This window comes from Glycine max, chromosome 15 (genome assembly GCF_000004515.6).
Source record: "Glycine max cultivar Williams 82 chromosome 15, Glycine_max_v4.0, whole genome shotgun sequence".
Lineage (NCBI taxonomy): Eukaryota > Viridiplantae > Streptophyta > Magnoliopsida > Fabales > Fabaceae > Glycine > Glycine max.
The window spans coordinates 9,845,974-9,860,479 of NC_038251.2; the positions used below are offsets into that span (position 1 = coordinate 9,845,974).

Genomic DNA, 14,506 nt, shown 5'->3' on the forward strand with positions numbered 1-14,506 from the left:
TTAGGAAACTTAAAAGGAATTTAAACATATATCAATTGAATTATAATTGATTATTGAACAACTATGTGGGAATCTAAGAGGAAAACCTACTAAACGTTATCGATTATATTTTGGTGGAAAATAGACATCAACAAAATGATTAATACTTTACACTTTTAATATAAAAAATGAATAAATTGTACAACTATGTTATTCAATATGAAGATAAGCATGCACATACCTCTTACAATTTGGTTTACATATTTTCTTCGCACAACTTGCATGAATTATATATTAACAAAAAATTAACAGATTATTAATTAATTTATTTATATATATATATATATATATATATATATATATATAATTGAGTTTTTAGTTTTTAAAATAAAATAAGTTCTTTACGTATTTTTCTTTTTTGCATTCACATCTCTTCTTTATTTTGTCATACATATTTTTTAGATTCTTATATCAAATAAAATCATTATTTTCTCTTCTTTAATTTATTTAAAGGATTTTTTTATTTTTAATATCTTTAATTAATACTTAAATTTTTTTAATTAACAATAGACACAATGCAAATACTTAGAAATTACCCTAAACATATTTTTCTTTATCAATTAATCTAGTTTTTTAAAACTTTTTTATTTACTTTATATATATATATATATATATATATATATATATATATATATATAATATTTTATAAAAATTAGTACGATGCATCATGTAGTTACTAGTTACTTTACCATAACTAACTCTAAACGAAATATGATTATTGATTAGCAATCGATCATTAATGTTGTGTCATCTTTCATAACAATGAGGTGCCATCTTTTATTAAGTGTAAAACCAATGAAACTTGCTGAGATGCTTTTAGGATTTTATTCAATAAAATAATTCATATATTGGTATTGTTTTAACATTAAAAAAAAAGAGTTTAATGATTATGTATGTTGTTCAATTATAATTCATCATTATTTTTAAAATAATTATTATATAAATTAATAAATTTATTATATACAATAAGTTATAATCAGATAACAATATAAAATTAAATATAAAATTATTTATACTGTAAAATATATTTTCTCTTAAAAAATACTATTCAGGAAGCCTACTCTTAATAGTGTATTTATCAAAGAATGATAGTTAGGTGAAAATAAATACAGGATCCAAATACTGTACCAAAAAATATAGCCACCTATACTTGAAACTTAATTTAAAATAGTACTATATGCTTCGCTGTTACGATTTATGATCTGATTCAGTCATTTACACATCTGAGAGATGAGATACAAAGAGGGCACATAAAACCGAGGAATAACATTGTTAGCATGACAAATAAAAATTGGGAATGAAAATGAAAATAAAAATAAAAGACAAACAAATATAAATATACAAGGAAGCTAAAATTGCATATAAAATATGTCTAGTGATAATGTATATATTCACATAAGGAGTAAAATTATATCATCCCGCTTAGAATTAGAACCCTTCTAAGGACTATAGGCTATTATAGCACCAATGCTACAAAGGGTCCTAGAATTTGATTACTGCAATATACAATACACATTATATATATGCTTTTTTTTAGTGAATGCATGTCTTCCATCTTCCTTTTGGGGAACTAGAGATCAAAGCTGTGACTGTGGAAATGGAAGATGGGATGATGGCGTTGTCTTGTCATACTGTGTGACCTGATTTCTTCAGCAACACTTGTCTGAAGTGTTGAAGGGCCACAAACTATGATACCCACATCAACAAGGCCCCATTTCTCTGACATTGATTCATAAATTTCTGCAATATATGTATCCAGATAAGTAAATCTAGGTAGTGTGAAGAAACAATATATGTATCCACAAAGGATGCGTATCTGAATGCATTAGTTTACACGTAACCTTGACTACATACAGTTTTTTCATGTTTTAAGATTAATATTTAAATTTAAGGTTTAATTAATTATTTGGTCCTTATATGTGCACCAATTTTTCGCTTTAGTCCCTATACTTAAAAATTCTGTTTTAGTTCCTACACGAACAACTTTTTTATGTTTTAATCTCTGCTAGTGGAAAACCACCCCAAAATGGAGATACAAGGACTAAAACATAAATAAAAAACAAAATCTAATATAGAAATTAGAGACTAAAACATAAAGTTTTAAGGATTAAAACGAAAAGTTGGCGCAAATATAGGAATTGAATGATTAATTAAACCAAAAATTAACTTCACAAAGGCATACCTTTAAAGTCTGGCCTGGAACCATAACGAATGACAGTTGACTTAGCAATACTAACTTGACTTGGAGCCTTGGGAGTCAAAGAGCCATTTTGATGAATCTTATCAACCTTTGTATCATTGGAATTGTCCTTCAAAGAATTTTGCTTTTCCCAAATATGCCACATTGCAACCACTGAACCACCAAAGATAACAACACTTGCAACCATGCAGATTACATATAGTAGTCCCTTGTACCACCATGTTTCTATGTGAAATGGGGCTATGTAGTAAACATACAACAAAGCCAGCAATATCACAAAGCCAACGGTAGATGAAATGACATACAATCCAGACCAAACATTGTCTCCTGTACCAACCAAAACAGACATGCCACAATCACTAGCCATAGGGCAGAATGAAGATTTTATTGGTTTGTAACTGTATCCCTCTTCCTGCAGATAATAACAATCAAATGCAATTAAGAGAAAAACAAATAAGTTAATAAATAAATCATTAGAAAGATAGCACCAACGAAAGAAAGTACAAATTTGTAAAAATAAATGTAGACTCACCACTGGAGGATCTGATTCTCGGGTGACATAAATATGGATATCAATGTTTACTTTATCTGAAAAGGATGGACAAATTGATTGCATGTCAATGGTTGAGAGAAGTGGAAGCTCGTTTGATTTTTTCACCGCCCAAACAAGTAAAATATTTCTCGATTGACAGGGTTTCCCCTCCCTAACACGGTGGAGAATGTCACTCAATATAGCAAGGAAGGGTGAAAGTCCAATACCACCAGCCACTAATATAAGATTTTCGTACCTAAGAGAACAAAATGACCAATCATTTCATTAGTTGAAGAACTATAGCATAAGTTGACTCAAAATCTTCTTTGGTCTGAAAGTATATGCATATAAGGACTAAACCAAGGTTTCTATCATGTATTATGTGTGCAACATAGAAAAAAAAAAGGGCTTGTAACCACTTACATTAAGTGGTATGGTACTTCATGCCCATATGGCCCCTCAACTGAAGTTGTTATGACAGATGAATCTTTTTGTGCATCAACATCAGTAATCCTGTGTCTCAACTTTTCTGTCCATTTGCCAAGAACCTTAATGAGAATAGCAAGGTGATTCTTTCCATCCAAAGGGCTAGAAGAAACACTGAATGGATGCCACTGCAGCCATGATAGTTCCCGGACTTGAACGAAAATGAAACTTAGTGCATTGTATCTCAAACCTACATTTTAAAAAGATTTAGTCACTGAAATTGTAATGGTACCAACTTATGTGCACAAAAATACTATGATAAGTATAATTACTTTGAGGTTTAGACAGAACCAATTCCACAGTGCCACATGGAAGGCATCTAGATGAGATCACATTAACTGTCCTTCGTGATTGGCAGAACCTCAGAAATCGATCAAGCACAAAGAGAAATATTCCCCCAGCAGCCATAGTGAAAACAAAGTCACCAACATGCAAGGCCAAAAAGACAATAAAGACTACATATAATTGGTGGGTGTAGAAAAACAACTCAAAGTTCCACGTTCGCACTCCGGGAAGAGAGGTCACCCACATTAACAAACCAGCTAGAAGGCTAATAACTCCTGGGAGATTGGCAACACCAATATCTTTCCATTGTACTAACTGCAAAGCAGACCAAATTAGGTACAGAAACAGTTAGCTTGACTAAACCAATGTATTTGAGCTAAAGCTTGAACTATCAGTAAAAACTTCATACTTTAGAGCATGACCAGTTTGTGTTCAAAAATTAAAATTTAGATTTTACTGTTTACAAATCATCATTTCATTCTAAATACAAGACACTTGAAACCACCCAAAATCATTCATTAAGCCACAACTAGTTATGGGCTAGTGATTGGGGGCTTGAACCTTGGGTAGTTTGTAGGTCATAAATTCAAAGCTATCCCAATAAACAGATCATGCATTAAGCAATGAAGGATGTCAGTTCACCACTAATCATTAACTACCAAACCTAAGAGGGATTCAGGATAGCATTGTAGGCATTTTGATAAGGCACAAGGCAAAATTTAGAATAAGACAAAAGGTGTTCCATGGCTTGTGTAGTGACATACTTATGCACCCCGACTTGAAAAACGCCATTTACAGTCAATCACTTGAATTATCAAATTTGTCAAGCAAACCTAAGTGCAAACAGCTATGAAGGTCAAAACTGTTTATTGTCCTCCACATCAATCTGGCTTGTTTGATTTTGCATGAGAACTAAATACGTGTTGCTTTGGAAGGTTGACTTTTGACAAATAAGTCAAGAATAAAAATCACAGAAGTAAATAGACAATACAAGCATTTTTTAGAAGATTGTCAATTCAGTAAAAAATCAACCATGGATAGCCTATATTATTCTGCAAGAATGTATCACTCTTGCTCATATCACTACTGCTCAGTTTTTTTTTTTAATATAATTTTTGGCCTTGTTCAAAGCATTGAATGTTTCATTTACATCAGTTCATTAAAATAATAAAATTCATCCTCTAATCAAGAAATATATCATACTTTCTATACCAAAAATATAAAAGAAACATAAAGTGTATAAGCAAGTTTTATGATGAATCAAGATTGATTCAAAGAGTTTTGATGATAACAAAGATGATGACAAAAAGCTCAAAAGTCAAGAACACTTCATGTTAACAAAGATGATGACTTCAAGAATCAAAGAATGAGTTCAAGATTGAATCAAGAACACTTCAAGGATCAAAAGGAAATTTGATTTCAAGAATCAAGAATCAAGTTTCAAGATTCAAGTTCCAAGAATCAAGATCAAGATTCAAGATTCAAGAATCAAGAGAAGATTCAATCAAGATAAGTATTAAAAAGTTTTTTCAAAAACTGAGTAGTACATGAATTTTTCTCAAAAACCTTTTACCAAAGAGTTTTTACTTTCTAATAATCGATTACCAGATTGTTGTAATCGATTACCAATAGCAAAATATTTTTCAAAAAGTTTTCAACTGAATTTACAACGTTCCAATTGATTTCAAAATCTTGTAATCGATTACAATGATTTGGTAATCGATTACCAGTGTGTTTGAACATTGAAATTCAAATTCAAATGTGAAGAGTCACATCCTTTCACAAAAAAGCATTGTGTAATCGATTACACTGATTTGGTAATCGATTATCAGTGATAGTTTCTGAACAAAATCAAAAGATGTAACTCTTCCAAGAGTTTTCAAGTTTTTCTAAAAGTTGTAACTTTTCCAAAAGGTTTTCAGGATTTTCTAAAAGGTTATAACTCTTCTAATGGTTCTCTTGACCAGACATGAAGAGTCTATAAAAGCAACGCTTTGATTTGCATTTCAAGCATCTCTTTCAATTCTTTCTTTAGACAACAAACTTTTGCCAATTGATTTCTGAGTCTCTTTGAACTTCTTCTTCTTCTTTTGTCAACAGCTTTCTAAAGTTTTTTGGTTTTCCAAACCTTGAAAGCAAAACTTGTGTTATTCATCTTTTTCATTCCCTTCTCCCTTTGTCAAAAAGAATTTGTCAAGGACTAACCGTCTGAATTCTTTTTATGTCTCTCTTCTCCCTTTTCCAAAAGAACGAAGGACTAATCACCTGAATTTTTTTGTATCTCCCTTCTCCCTTGTCAAAGAATTCAAAACGACACAGTCTGAGAATTCTTTTGATTCTTCTATTTCCCATATACAAAAGATTTCAAAGAACTAACCGCTTGAGAATTCTTTTGTATCCTCATTCACAAAGTTTCAAAGGTTTAACCGCCTGAGAACTTTATCTTAACACATTGGAGGGTACATCCTTTGTGGTACAAGTAGAGGGTACATTTACTTGGATTGTTGACTAAGAACAAGAGAGAGTACATCTCTTGTGGATCAGTTCTAGTGGAGGGTACACCCACTAGGTTGTTCAAAGAGAACAAGGGAGGGTACATCCCTTGAGGATCTTTGCTTGTAAAAGGATTTTTACAAGGTTAAAAAGAAATCTCAAGGACCGCAGGTCGCTTGGGGACTGGATGTAGGCACGGGCTGTTGCCGAACCAGTATAAAAGCTCTTGTGTGTTTATCTCCTTCTTCCCTACTCTTTTAATTTCCGCTGTGCACTTTAATTCCCGCTTTTACTTTTGGTTAAGTTTTTTTTTTCATTCTTCATTTACTTAACAACATAGTAAAAGTTTTAGAAAAGTAAATTTTTAATTAGTAAAGGTTTAGGAATAATTAATTCAACCCCCCTTCTTAATTATTCTGAGGCCACTCGATCCAACATAAAGGGGTTTCAAAAAGAACACTAGTTTGTACATTCACATCAAGTGTGTGAGTATAAATTATCTTTAAGAATAGAAATCCATTAAAGAGAACTCACTTCTTGTACAAGGTGTCCTTCCATTGCCCATGCAACAACATAGAGGAGTCCGTGGACAGTAAAAATCACCATTGTAAGATGTCCCAACCATACATGATATCTTGTGGCGTGTTCAAAAGGGATATCTATATAGCGGAGAAGAACAGATCCCCTTGAAACTGGGATAAATAGGAAAGCCAAACACATTAACCCAATTGCGCCCGTGCGAAGTCCCATAACTTTGAACATGATTATGCTGAAAAATATTGAAGTAAATCAGGAAAGTCAGCTTAACAAATTCTTAAAAGATAAACTAAATTATTCTTTCCTAAAAAAACTAAAGATATCATGCATATTCTCAACACAAGAATGATTGCTGTCTGATATTTAACATGCAAAAAAAGATTCCATTTGAAGCATGATCAGTAGACAACATATAGATTCTATGTCAAGATCCCTAACTTAAAAGTTAAAACAGACTAGGGAAAGTTGCTAATTATATTATGCATGTTTACAGAGAAATGATTTTAAGTAACAAGCTCTACTATATGGCTAAAACAAAGAATACAAGTTCTACTACACTTTAATGCATATCTATTGGAGAATCCCAGAGAAATCTTCAAAAATAAGTAGAAGAGAAATATTAGAACTTCAACAATAAAGGGCAAAACTAGAAGTCTTCAACAAAGCAAAGAATTTCATTAAGAGGAATGCTAGTAATATATTCTTTTTTAAGACAGTCTTTATTTTTGAATTAAAATTTATTGAAAACTGCAAAATTATGAATGAGATTCATTAAATATGATACAAAATTTTGTGGTTTCAAATAAATTTTAGTCAATAATACAAAGAAAGAGTGTATTAGATGTTATGTGACTAACATTTCTAATTTCATTAAATAAACTAAGTCTGCAGAATCCAAATTCTGAAAATAAACTAATGACAGAGGATTGTTGTACCTCTTGTCTCTAAAGGACGACACATCAAATTCAGAGATAAAATCAAGCGCCCTCACAGTGTAAGCATAGAGAGCCCAGATAACATACAACAAAACGAGGACAATCCCAATAAGCTCTGTGGCAGAAACAACCCCAAATGGTCCCTTCACAAGCACAGGAAATGTCCATAGGCGAAACCTTGGAAGTTTGGACGTCTTCTTCCTGCCATCAAAACCCAAGTCAAAAACAAAGTACTCAACATATACTATAATGTCATGTTTTAAAAATCCGCCTGTGACCGCAATTTCGGCCGCAACTTCAAGGTTTTTGAATGACTGCAATTGCGGCTGCTTCGAACGCATTTGTTCAAAATTTCCCACAATATCAAAAAGATCACAACAAACTACAACACTAACTGAAAACCCTGATATAATGATGATGAAATTCATTGCACAAATAGGAACGTTTCAGGAAATCACGTACCCCTGAAGCTGATCCTCCCCAGTAAGAATTAGGTGTGCGATGGCAAGAAATGCAATTATGAGAATTGGGGCAGTGAAGACCAGAAAAATGCTTCCTGCAAAAAATTAAAAAAAAAAAACAGTTAGCTTTGAACTCACACCACATACAAAGTGAAAAAAAAAAACAAAAGCAAAGAAAACAAAAGGGAAGATAATTAAATAACCTGTGACTCCAAAAGGAGTGTCACGGTTGAGATCATTCCATTTTGAGAACAACTCATTCACAGGCTTTGCAGGGAGAGAAAAAATGAAAGTTGTCCATAGAACAAAGATCACCAAGATCAAAGTCTTGAGAGTCCATTTAGTAGCTGACACAAGAAAAGATGTTGTCTTGATTGCAGTTTCATCACCTCGAGGAGAAAGCAAAGGACTATAATCAACAGAGTTTTTCTCCATGGACACAAATTTTTTGTTCCGCCTTGTAGATGGAATTCTACTATCACTATGCACTAATGTGCCACATAGAAATACCAGGTTGTAGTGAAAATGAAGACAGATTTTGTTTTTGTGGAACCCAGGATGAAAAGAACTTAATGAGGTACGGGGCAAATAAGAGTCACCCAAATAATTTTTTTCATCCGAGGATGGATAATATTGCAGAGTTTAATGCATGAGTATACATCATTAAGCAGGAACATGTGGTGGAGTACAACTATATACAATACTACAAGAAAGTTGAAAAATGAAGGTGGATTCAAGAGCACCATTCGTGCCTTGTCAGATAGTAATGACACATAATTAAGGGGGAACAAAAACTGAGACTTTAGATTAAGGGAGTAATCACCAACATCAACATCATCATCAACACACTTGTTTTTTTCTCTCTAGGACAGTATACCGTTTGAGCTTGAAACATTCATGTTACAGTGAGGGTGAGTTTGGTTTTGAAATAGAAAATTAATATTGGAGAGAAATTTTATATATTTTTTTATCCACACTTTTTGGGTTTTTTTTAGTGGCCTATATCCTTTCTCTCTTTTTATTCTTTTCCAAAGTACATTTTGATAAAAAAACTGTTCAAACAGAATCCGTGTTTAAAAAGGGAGAAATGATACTTAGCAAAAATAATGTTTAAACGTATCTTTTGGTCATTTGGTCCATGCATTAATGGGTTTGCATATTACAAACTTATTGTACAAGTAGATGGTACATGACTTTACGAGAAATATACTGACACATTATTGATAGCTACAACGCAAGATGGTGCTAATCATATCTTCCTGATTGTCTATCCTATTGTAGAATGGGAGATAACTTCAGCGGGAGGATTCTTCTTACAGGATTTAAGAAGGCATGTTACTCCACAAAGTAACATTTCTCTCATTTCACATAGACACCTCTCAATTATAACTGCCTACAACAATCCAAGTAATTTATGCATCGCATTGCACAAAATTTCCTTCGCGGTAACCAGGATTGCAAACATTTGAAGAAACCACTTATGCATGTGGGTGAGAATCTTTAGTATTTTATTTTTTTGTCGTTAAACTATATTTTAATTCAAATTTCACAACGTATTAAATTGAATATTTACAGGATACACATACTTGGACAAGATGCATTAGCAACATCTTAGGAATATCCGTGCGAATAAGTCAAGTGCAGCTGAATGACTTCATCAGTTACCTAAAAATATTGGGTAAAATGCTTCGAAGAGGGAAAACGTTGGGGACATATGACTATAAAGTTGTCTGAGTCGGTCAATTCCATGTTAAAAAACACAAGATATTTGTCAGTGTCATCGTTGATTGAGGAAACGTACTTCAAGACTGCAAAAATTTTTGCTAATAGAGAACGACAAACCCAGACAATGATCAAATACACATTGTTAACAACAAACATAACCGCACATTTATTATAACAGAGACCCAAGCCCCAGGTCACCTTGAAGGTCTAGGGTCATCTTGCAATCAAAAAATTGTGATTATAGTTAATATCAGGTTGAACACTTACCGTGTTCTCACGTAGTTGATCCCATGAACTATGTGCCACCGCTATTTAAGTTTACTTTACAGAGTATATCGCATGTTTACGAAAAATTCTTTGGTATGAAAACTCCTTTGGTTGACTGTCACACGAATTAACGTGACAAGGATATGAATGAGATCAATGGACTCCTCAAATCGCATTTTCATTGAAATGGACGAAAAAATTGAACAAGATAATAGAAAAAATGTGAAATTTGCCAAAAACAAGACTATAACATAACAAATTGTCCCACTATACCTTTATCTTTAGCTTTTTCTTATATAAATAAGAATTATTGTTTATGTATTTTATTTATGATGTAATGTATTCTAGTATGAATAAATTGTTAAATATAAAATATTATCATTTTTGTAAAATTATATAATATAAAAAAATATATTTAATAAAATAATAATAATAAACTATAAAAAAAAAACAAAAACAGTTGGAAGTCGGATCCTCAACCCCGACTTCTTTCCTCACTTCAAAAACAAGAGTAATTTAAGACATTTTAAAGTAGGTATACTGTGGAAAAATGAGGAGAAAGAGGGTGTGGTCCAGAAAAAAAAAACCCACTTTTTATAACATATTTTAACTAAAAAAATTCTTTTTTTTTATTTTCATCTTCTCTATTTTTATTTTCTGAACCAAATACATCTTAAGATTTTGCTGTTTAGAGAATTGGTAGTAAAAAACAGAATGGTTTCTATTGGAATATAGTACAGCACAATGGATGGGAAATGGAAGGATTAAAAACACCATTCTATTATTATTTGGATTATCATTTCTTTTAAATACTATTATATTTATTATATGTTCTTAGCAATATTTTATTATAATCATAAAATTGAGTGAAAAGAAACTCAAAAAATACTTGATGAAAGACATGAGTTATCTTTTCATATTTTTAAATATTTTTTAATTTTATAATATTTAGACTCTTTTTTGTATGTTAAAATTGATTGTTGTTATTTTTATCAAATATTCGATGTTTAAGGCAAAGAAGAGGGAAAAGAAAGTGAGGCACAAAGCAAGCAGAGAAAACGAGAGAGAGAGTGGGACCGGAAGCAAGAACTATGTATAACAAATATAATTAGGTTAAAAAATGGGTACGAAATAAAATAAAATATTTACAATCCATCACATTCCTCCCAAATTAGTAGAGTGGCACCGCCAAAAAAAAAAAAAAAAAACTTTTCATTGTGCAGTGGTAAGGGGAAACCCCCTGGCCTCAGGCAAGCAGGCTGGCATAGAATCAGGATTTTCAACCTCAATTCTCTCACCCTGAAGATGCAGTTAATTTAAAATTAAAAAAATGGAAATTATTATCATATTATATTCTGTATGTGTATGACTACAAATAAATCAGAATAAGAGACATTTTTAGAAAGGGACTGATAGCAATGCATAAGCAAGAAAATGACATTGCGGGTATGAGGTGCACTTGTTGCTTTGTGTACCCAACATTTCCAAGTGTCTTCTTGTTTCCCTCTACTTTTTCCTCCGTCATCCAAATGTGACAATTTTTCTAAAGGACCAGTAGTCATAAAAGTATCTTAAATTACTTTTGTGTGTTTAATTTAACTTAATTTCAAGAAAAATTATTAATTTCTTTTATTTTTAACAATTTTTAAAAAATTAATATAATTTTTTCTTTAAAAAATAAACTCATCTAAATATGTTATTATTTTTGCTTATTTGTGGATGAATATTTGGTGTGTGCATTTTTTTTTATTGAGTAATGAGTTTTGAATTTGTTTGAGAGCACTTGAGAATTTTGGTGTGGGGCCTGATGATAACAGAAGTTATGAGAATTATAAATGAGTAAATTAAAATCTTAAAATGATTAATATTGAAAAAAGATACAAATTTATGAGGATTAAAATAAACCAAAAAATTTATAGGAATTAAAATTGAAAAGTCGTCAACTTACAAAGACAAAAAGTAGAAAACTGAACCCTACATAGACAAAAATGATAAAGCGCTAACTTATAGGGATAAAAATATATTTATGCCTTTTTATAATGTAAATTTTTATACTATAGAAACTAGTTCCTTCGTATAAGTTTTTATATAACAAAAACTAGTTTCAATGTATAAAAAAATACATAACGAAAATTAATTTCCATAATATAAATCTTATATTATAAAGATTAGTTTTTGTAACATTTCTCAAAAACGAAAAAAAAAAAAGATCAACATGACTAAAAATGGCTTAATATAGAAGAAAAGAGAAGATAATGAGAGAGGCAAGAAGGGGAGGGATGAAGATGAGAAAAATAAAGGGGAGGAAGCAAAGAGGAGAGGAGGGCATGGAGTGACAACTGAAATACTACTTTACCCCAAAAATGGGTCATTCTGGTGGAAGGGGGATCACACCTCCTGGTTATACAAAAAAAGAGATGAGGATGAGGGTCAAAGTGAAAGAAGTTTGGATGTTTCAAAAAGTCCAAAAACAATTGAGAAGTGTAAAGAGTAAGCAGGAAGATGCAACTAGCAACTCTTAAACGTTTTGAGTTTCTATTGTTGTGGTACCATTACTGTAGCCTCTTTAATAAGTTGGCCCAAGGTCTCAGTCATTTGATCTTGGGCTTTTGCTAGTTCCATTCCAATGTTTGTTTGTTAATTTTAATTTTCGAAAATATCCCTCATGAATTTATGTGTTTTTGTTGAATAATATACACAACTCAAATGTATTTCCTTTGCATTAGAGGGGTGCAAATTGAATACACAACACACATTTCCGTTATAAACCTAAAACCTTGTCTAGCTTTTTTTTTTTTTTTTTGTCATTTTCCTAGTGCATTCTCTAACACATCTAAAAGAGCTTTGTTACTGTAAGCTCAATTTGATTTCATTAAACAAAAGCTAAACTTGTAAAATAGGGGAAATGCTAATTGATGTTTAGAAGAAATCAAACAAAAGCCAAATTTGTAAAATAGGCGCTGATGTGAAGTCAACTCACAAGATAACAAAGTTAACAAGTAAAGATAAATTTCAGGGCTATTTGAAAAACACAAATTATTAACAGGTAATAGAATATAACAAAAAAGTTTACAATCTTGAAACAATAAATTACTTCTACAACAGACCTCAATTCCTCGTTCAAGTAGAAATACATACAAGCTCGACAAAGTAAAGATGAAGAGTGGGTTTTTGGAGTAGGACTTTAGCATTGGCATTTCCGTGATGGTCTCTTCCTCTTGTTTGTGGTTTTACTAGTGCTTCTCATATTAGAAGCAGTTATAAGTTTATAGTCAGAAGAATGCATTTCATTGAACTTCCCAAACCTTGTTTCGTAGAAATCCCATATCTCAGACATGGTCAAAAGAAGAACTTGAGTAAGGAAATTTACACCAAAAAAATAACACCAGAGAACAAAAAAGGAAGTTGTAAATTAGGCCATATTGATTTTACCAGAACGCCAGAAACTGATAGGGCTCATACTTTCCATAAATCTCTTCAAGATCTCTCTGAATTGTTTTAGAGGTTGTATCTCTTGAATGAACCTGCATTAGCACGTCTCATACACATCAAGGGCATTTATAATAGACAAAATGAAATAGGAAGCCCGAGACAGCACCACTTGCTTTAACTATCTAATAGTTTTGGAATCACCATAGACATAATGAAACTTGAAAAGCAAGTAGTCAGCATCTGCTTTAAGTGAGTAACAGTTTCAGAATCCGTTGGAATGACATGGTAATATCCCAAACACATAAGTACATTGGCACGAGTAAATGGAACATATCCCCTAATTTGCTTCAGCTTATCATCAAGCTGTTTATAGTTAGATAAGCTTGCATCTTTGGAGAGTTCTTGAAGCTGTCCTAATTGAATTTTGCCTTCAAGAATGGCCTGTGCTAGTTCTATTATATATTCTGGTTTTTATATAGTTTTTTTCTTAAATACTCTTATGAAAAAGAAATAAATGAGATTAAATGAATTAAATTTTTTAAGTTACGCACTTAACTTTCACCAAACTATCTTGTTTTCAGTTTTTATTTTATAAGTACTTTTAGAAAAATTCATCCAAACATGAAAGTGTATAGGTAGAAGAAAGACTCGGATGTTCTCATATTAATCTTATGGAAAGTAAATGGAAATAATAGAGTTCTGCCTCTACTTACACGACTAATCCAACTATTTTTATTCCAAATAATCAAAATTTAGAATATTTCTTGATGGCCTGTTGCAAGTCACCAATCCACTCAATACAAAGAACCAATCAAATGTTTTGCTCCCTTTTCTTATTTAGGTATCTTATGGTTTCTTTTTAAATTTAGTTTAGTTGCTTTATCTTCACGTTTATAAAAGTTTAAGTCAATGTTTTCGTTTAATCAAGTACTCTTTTCGTTGTGGTCTAGTTTTTGGATGAGAGAAAGGGCAAGTCAACTGTGCGGCAAGTAGATATCTTCCCTCCATGTTGTGGCCAGATAATGACATATAACATTGTCTGCAAGATTAAGACAGTGAGAGAGATATTGGCGAAGAAACATTCAAAACCTTATAAAGTCAAATTTACATTGGT

At 31.7% G+C, this 14,506-nt stretch overlaps 1 protein-coding gene and 1 long non-coding RNA gene across 2 annotated transcripts; both read right to left on the reverse strand.

Annotated features, from left to right (window-relative positions):
• Positions 1-1,372: 1,372 nt before the first annotated feature.
• On the reverse strand, positions 1,373-8,870 carry LOC100794343 (ferric reduction oxidase 7, chloroplastic). The gene is made up of 9 exons (XM_003546183.3): positions 8,172-8,870; positions 7,970-8,063; positions 7,508-7,708; positions 6,570-6,804; positions 3,530-3,857; positions 3,195-3,447; positions 2,772-3,027; positions 2,222-2,651; positions 1,373-1,779 (listed from the first exon to the last, which is right to left on the reverse strand). Exons 1-9 carry the CDS (start codon positions 8,401-8,403, stop codon positions 1,610-1,612), a joined length of 2,199 nt encoding a protein of 732 aa, XP_003546231.1. The 5' UTR covers positions 8,404-8,870; the 3' UTR covers positions 1,373-1,609.
• Positions 8,871-12,891: 4,021 nt separating this feature from the next.
• Positions 12,892-13,923, reverse strand: LOC121173619 (uncharacterized). The gene is made up of 2 exons (XR_005888812.1): positions 13,393-13,923; positions 12,892-13,288 (listed from the first exon to the last, which is right to left on the reverse strand). It is a non-coding gene; the product is annotated as an uncharacterized lncRNA (long non-coding RNA).
• Between the last annotated feature and the right edge of the window lie 583 nt (positions 13,924-14,506).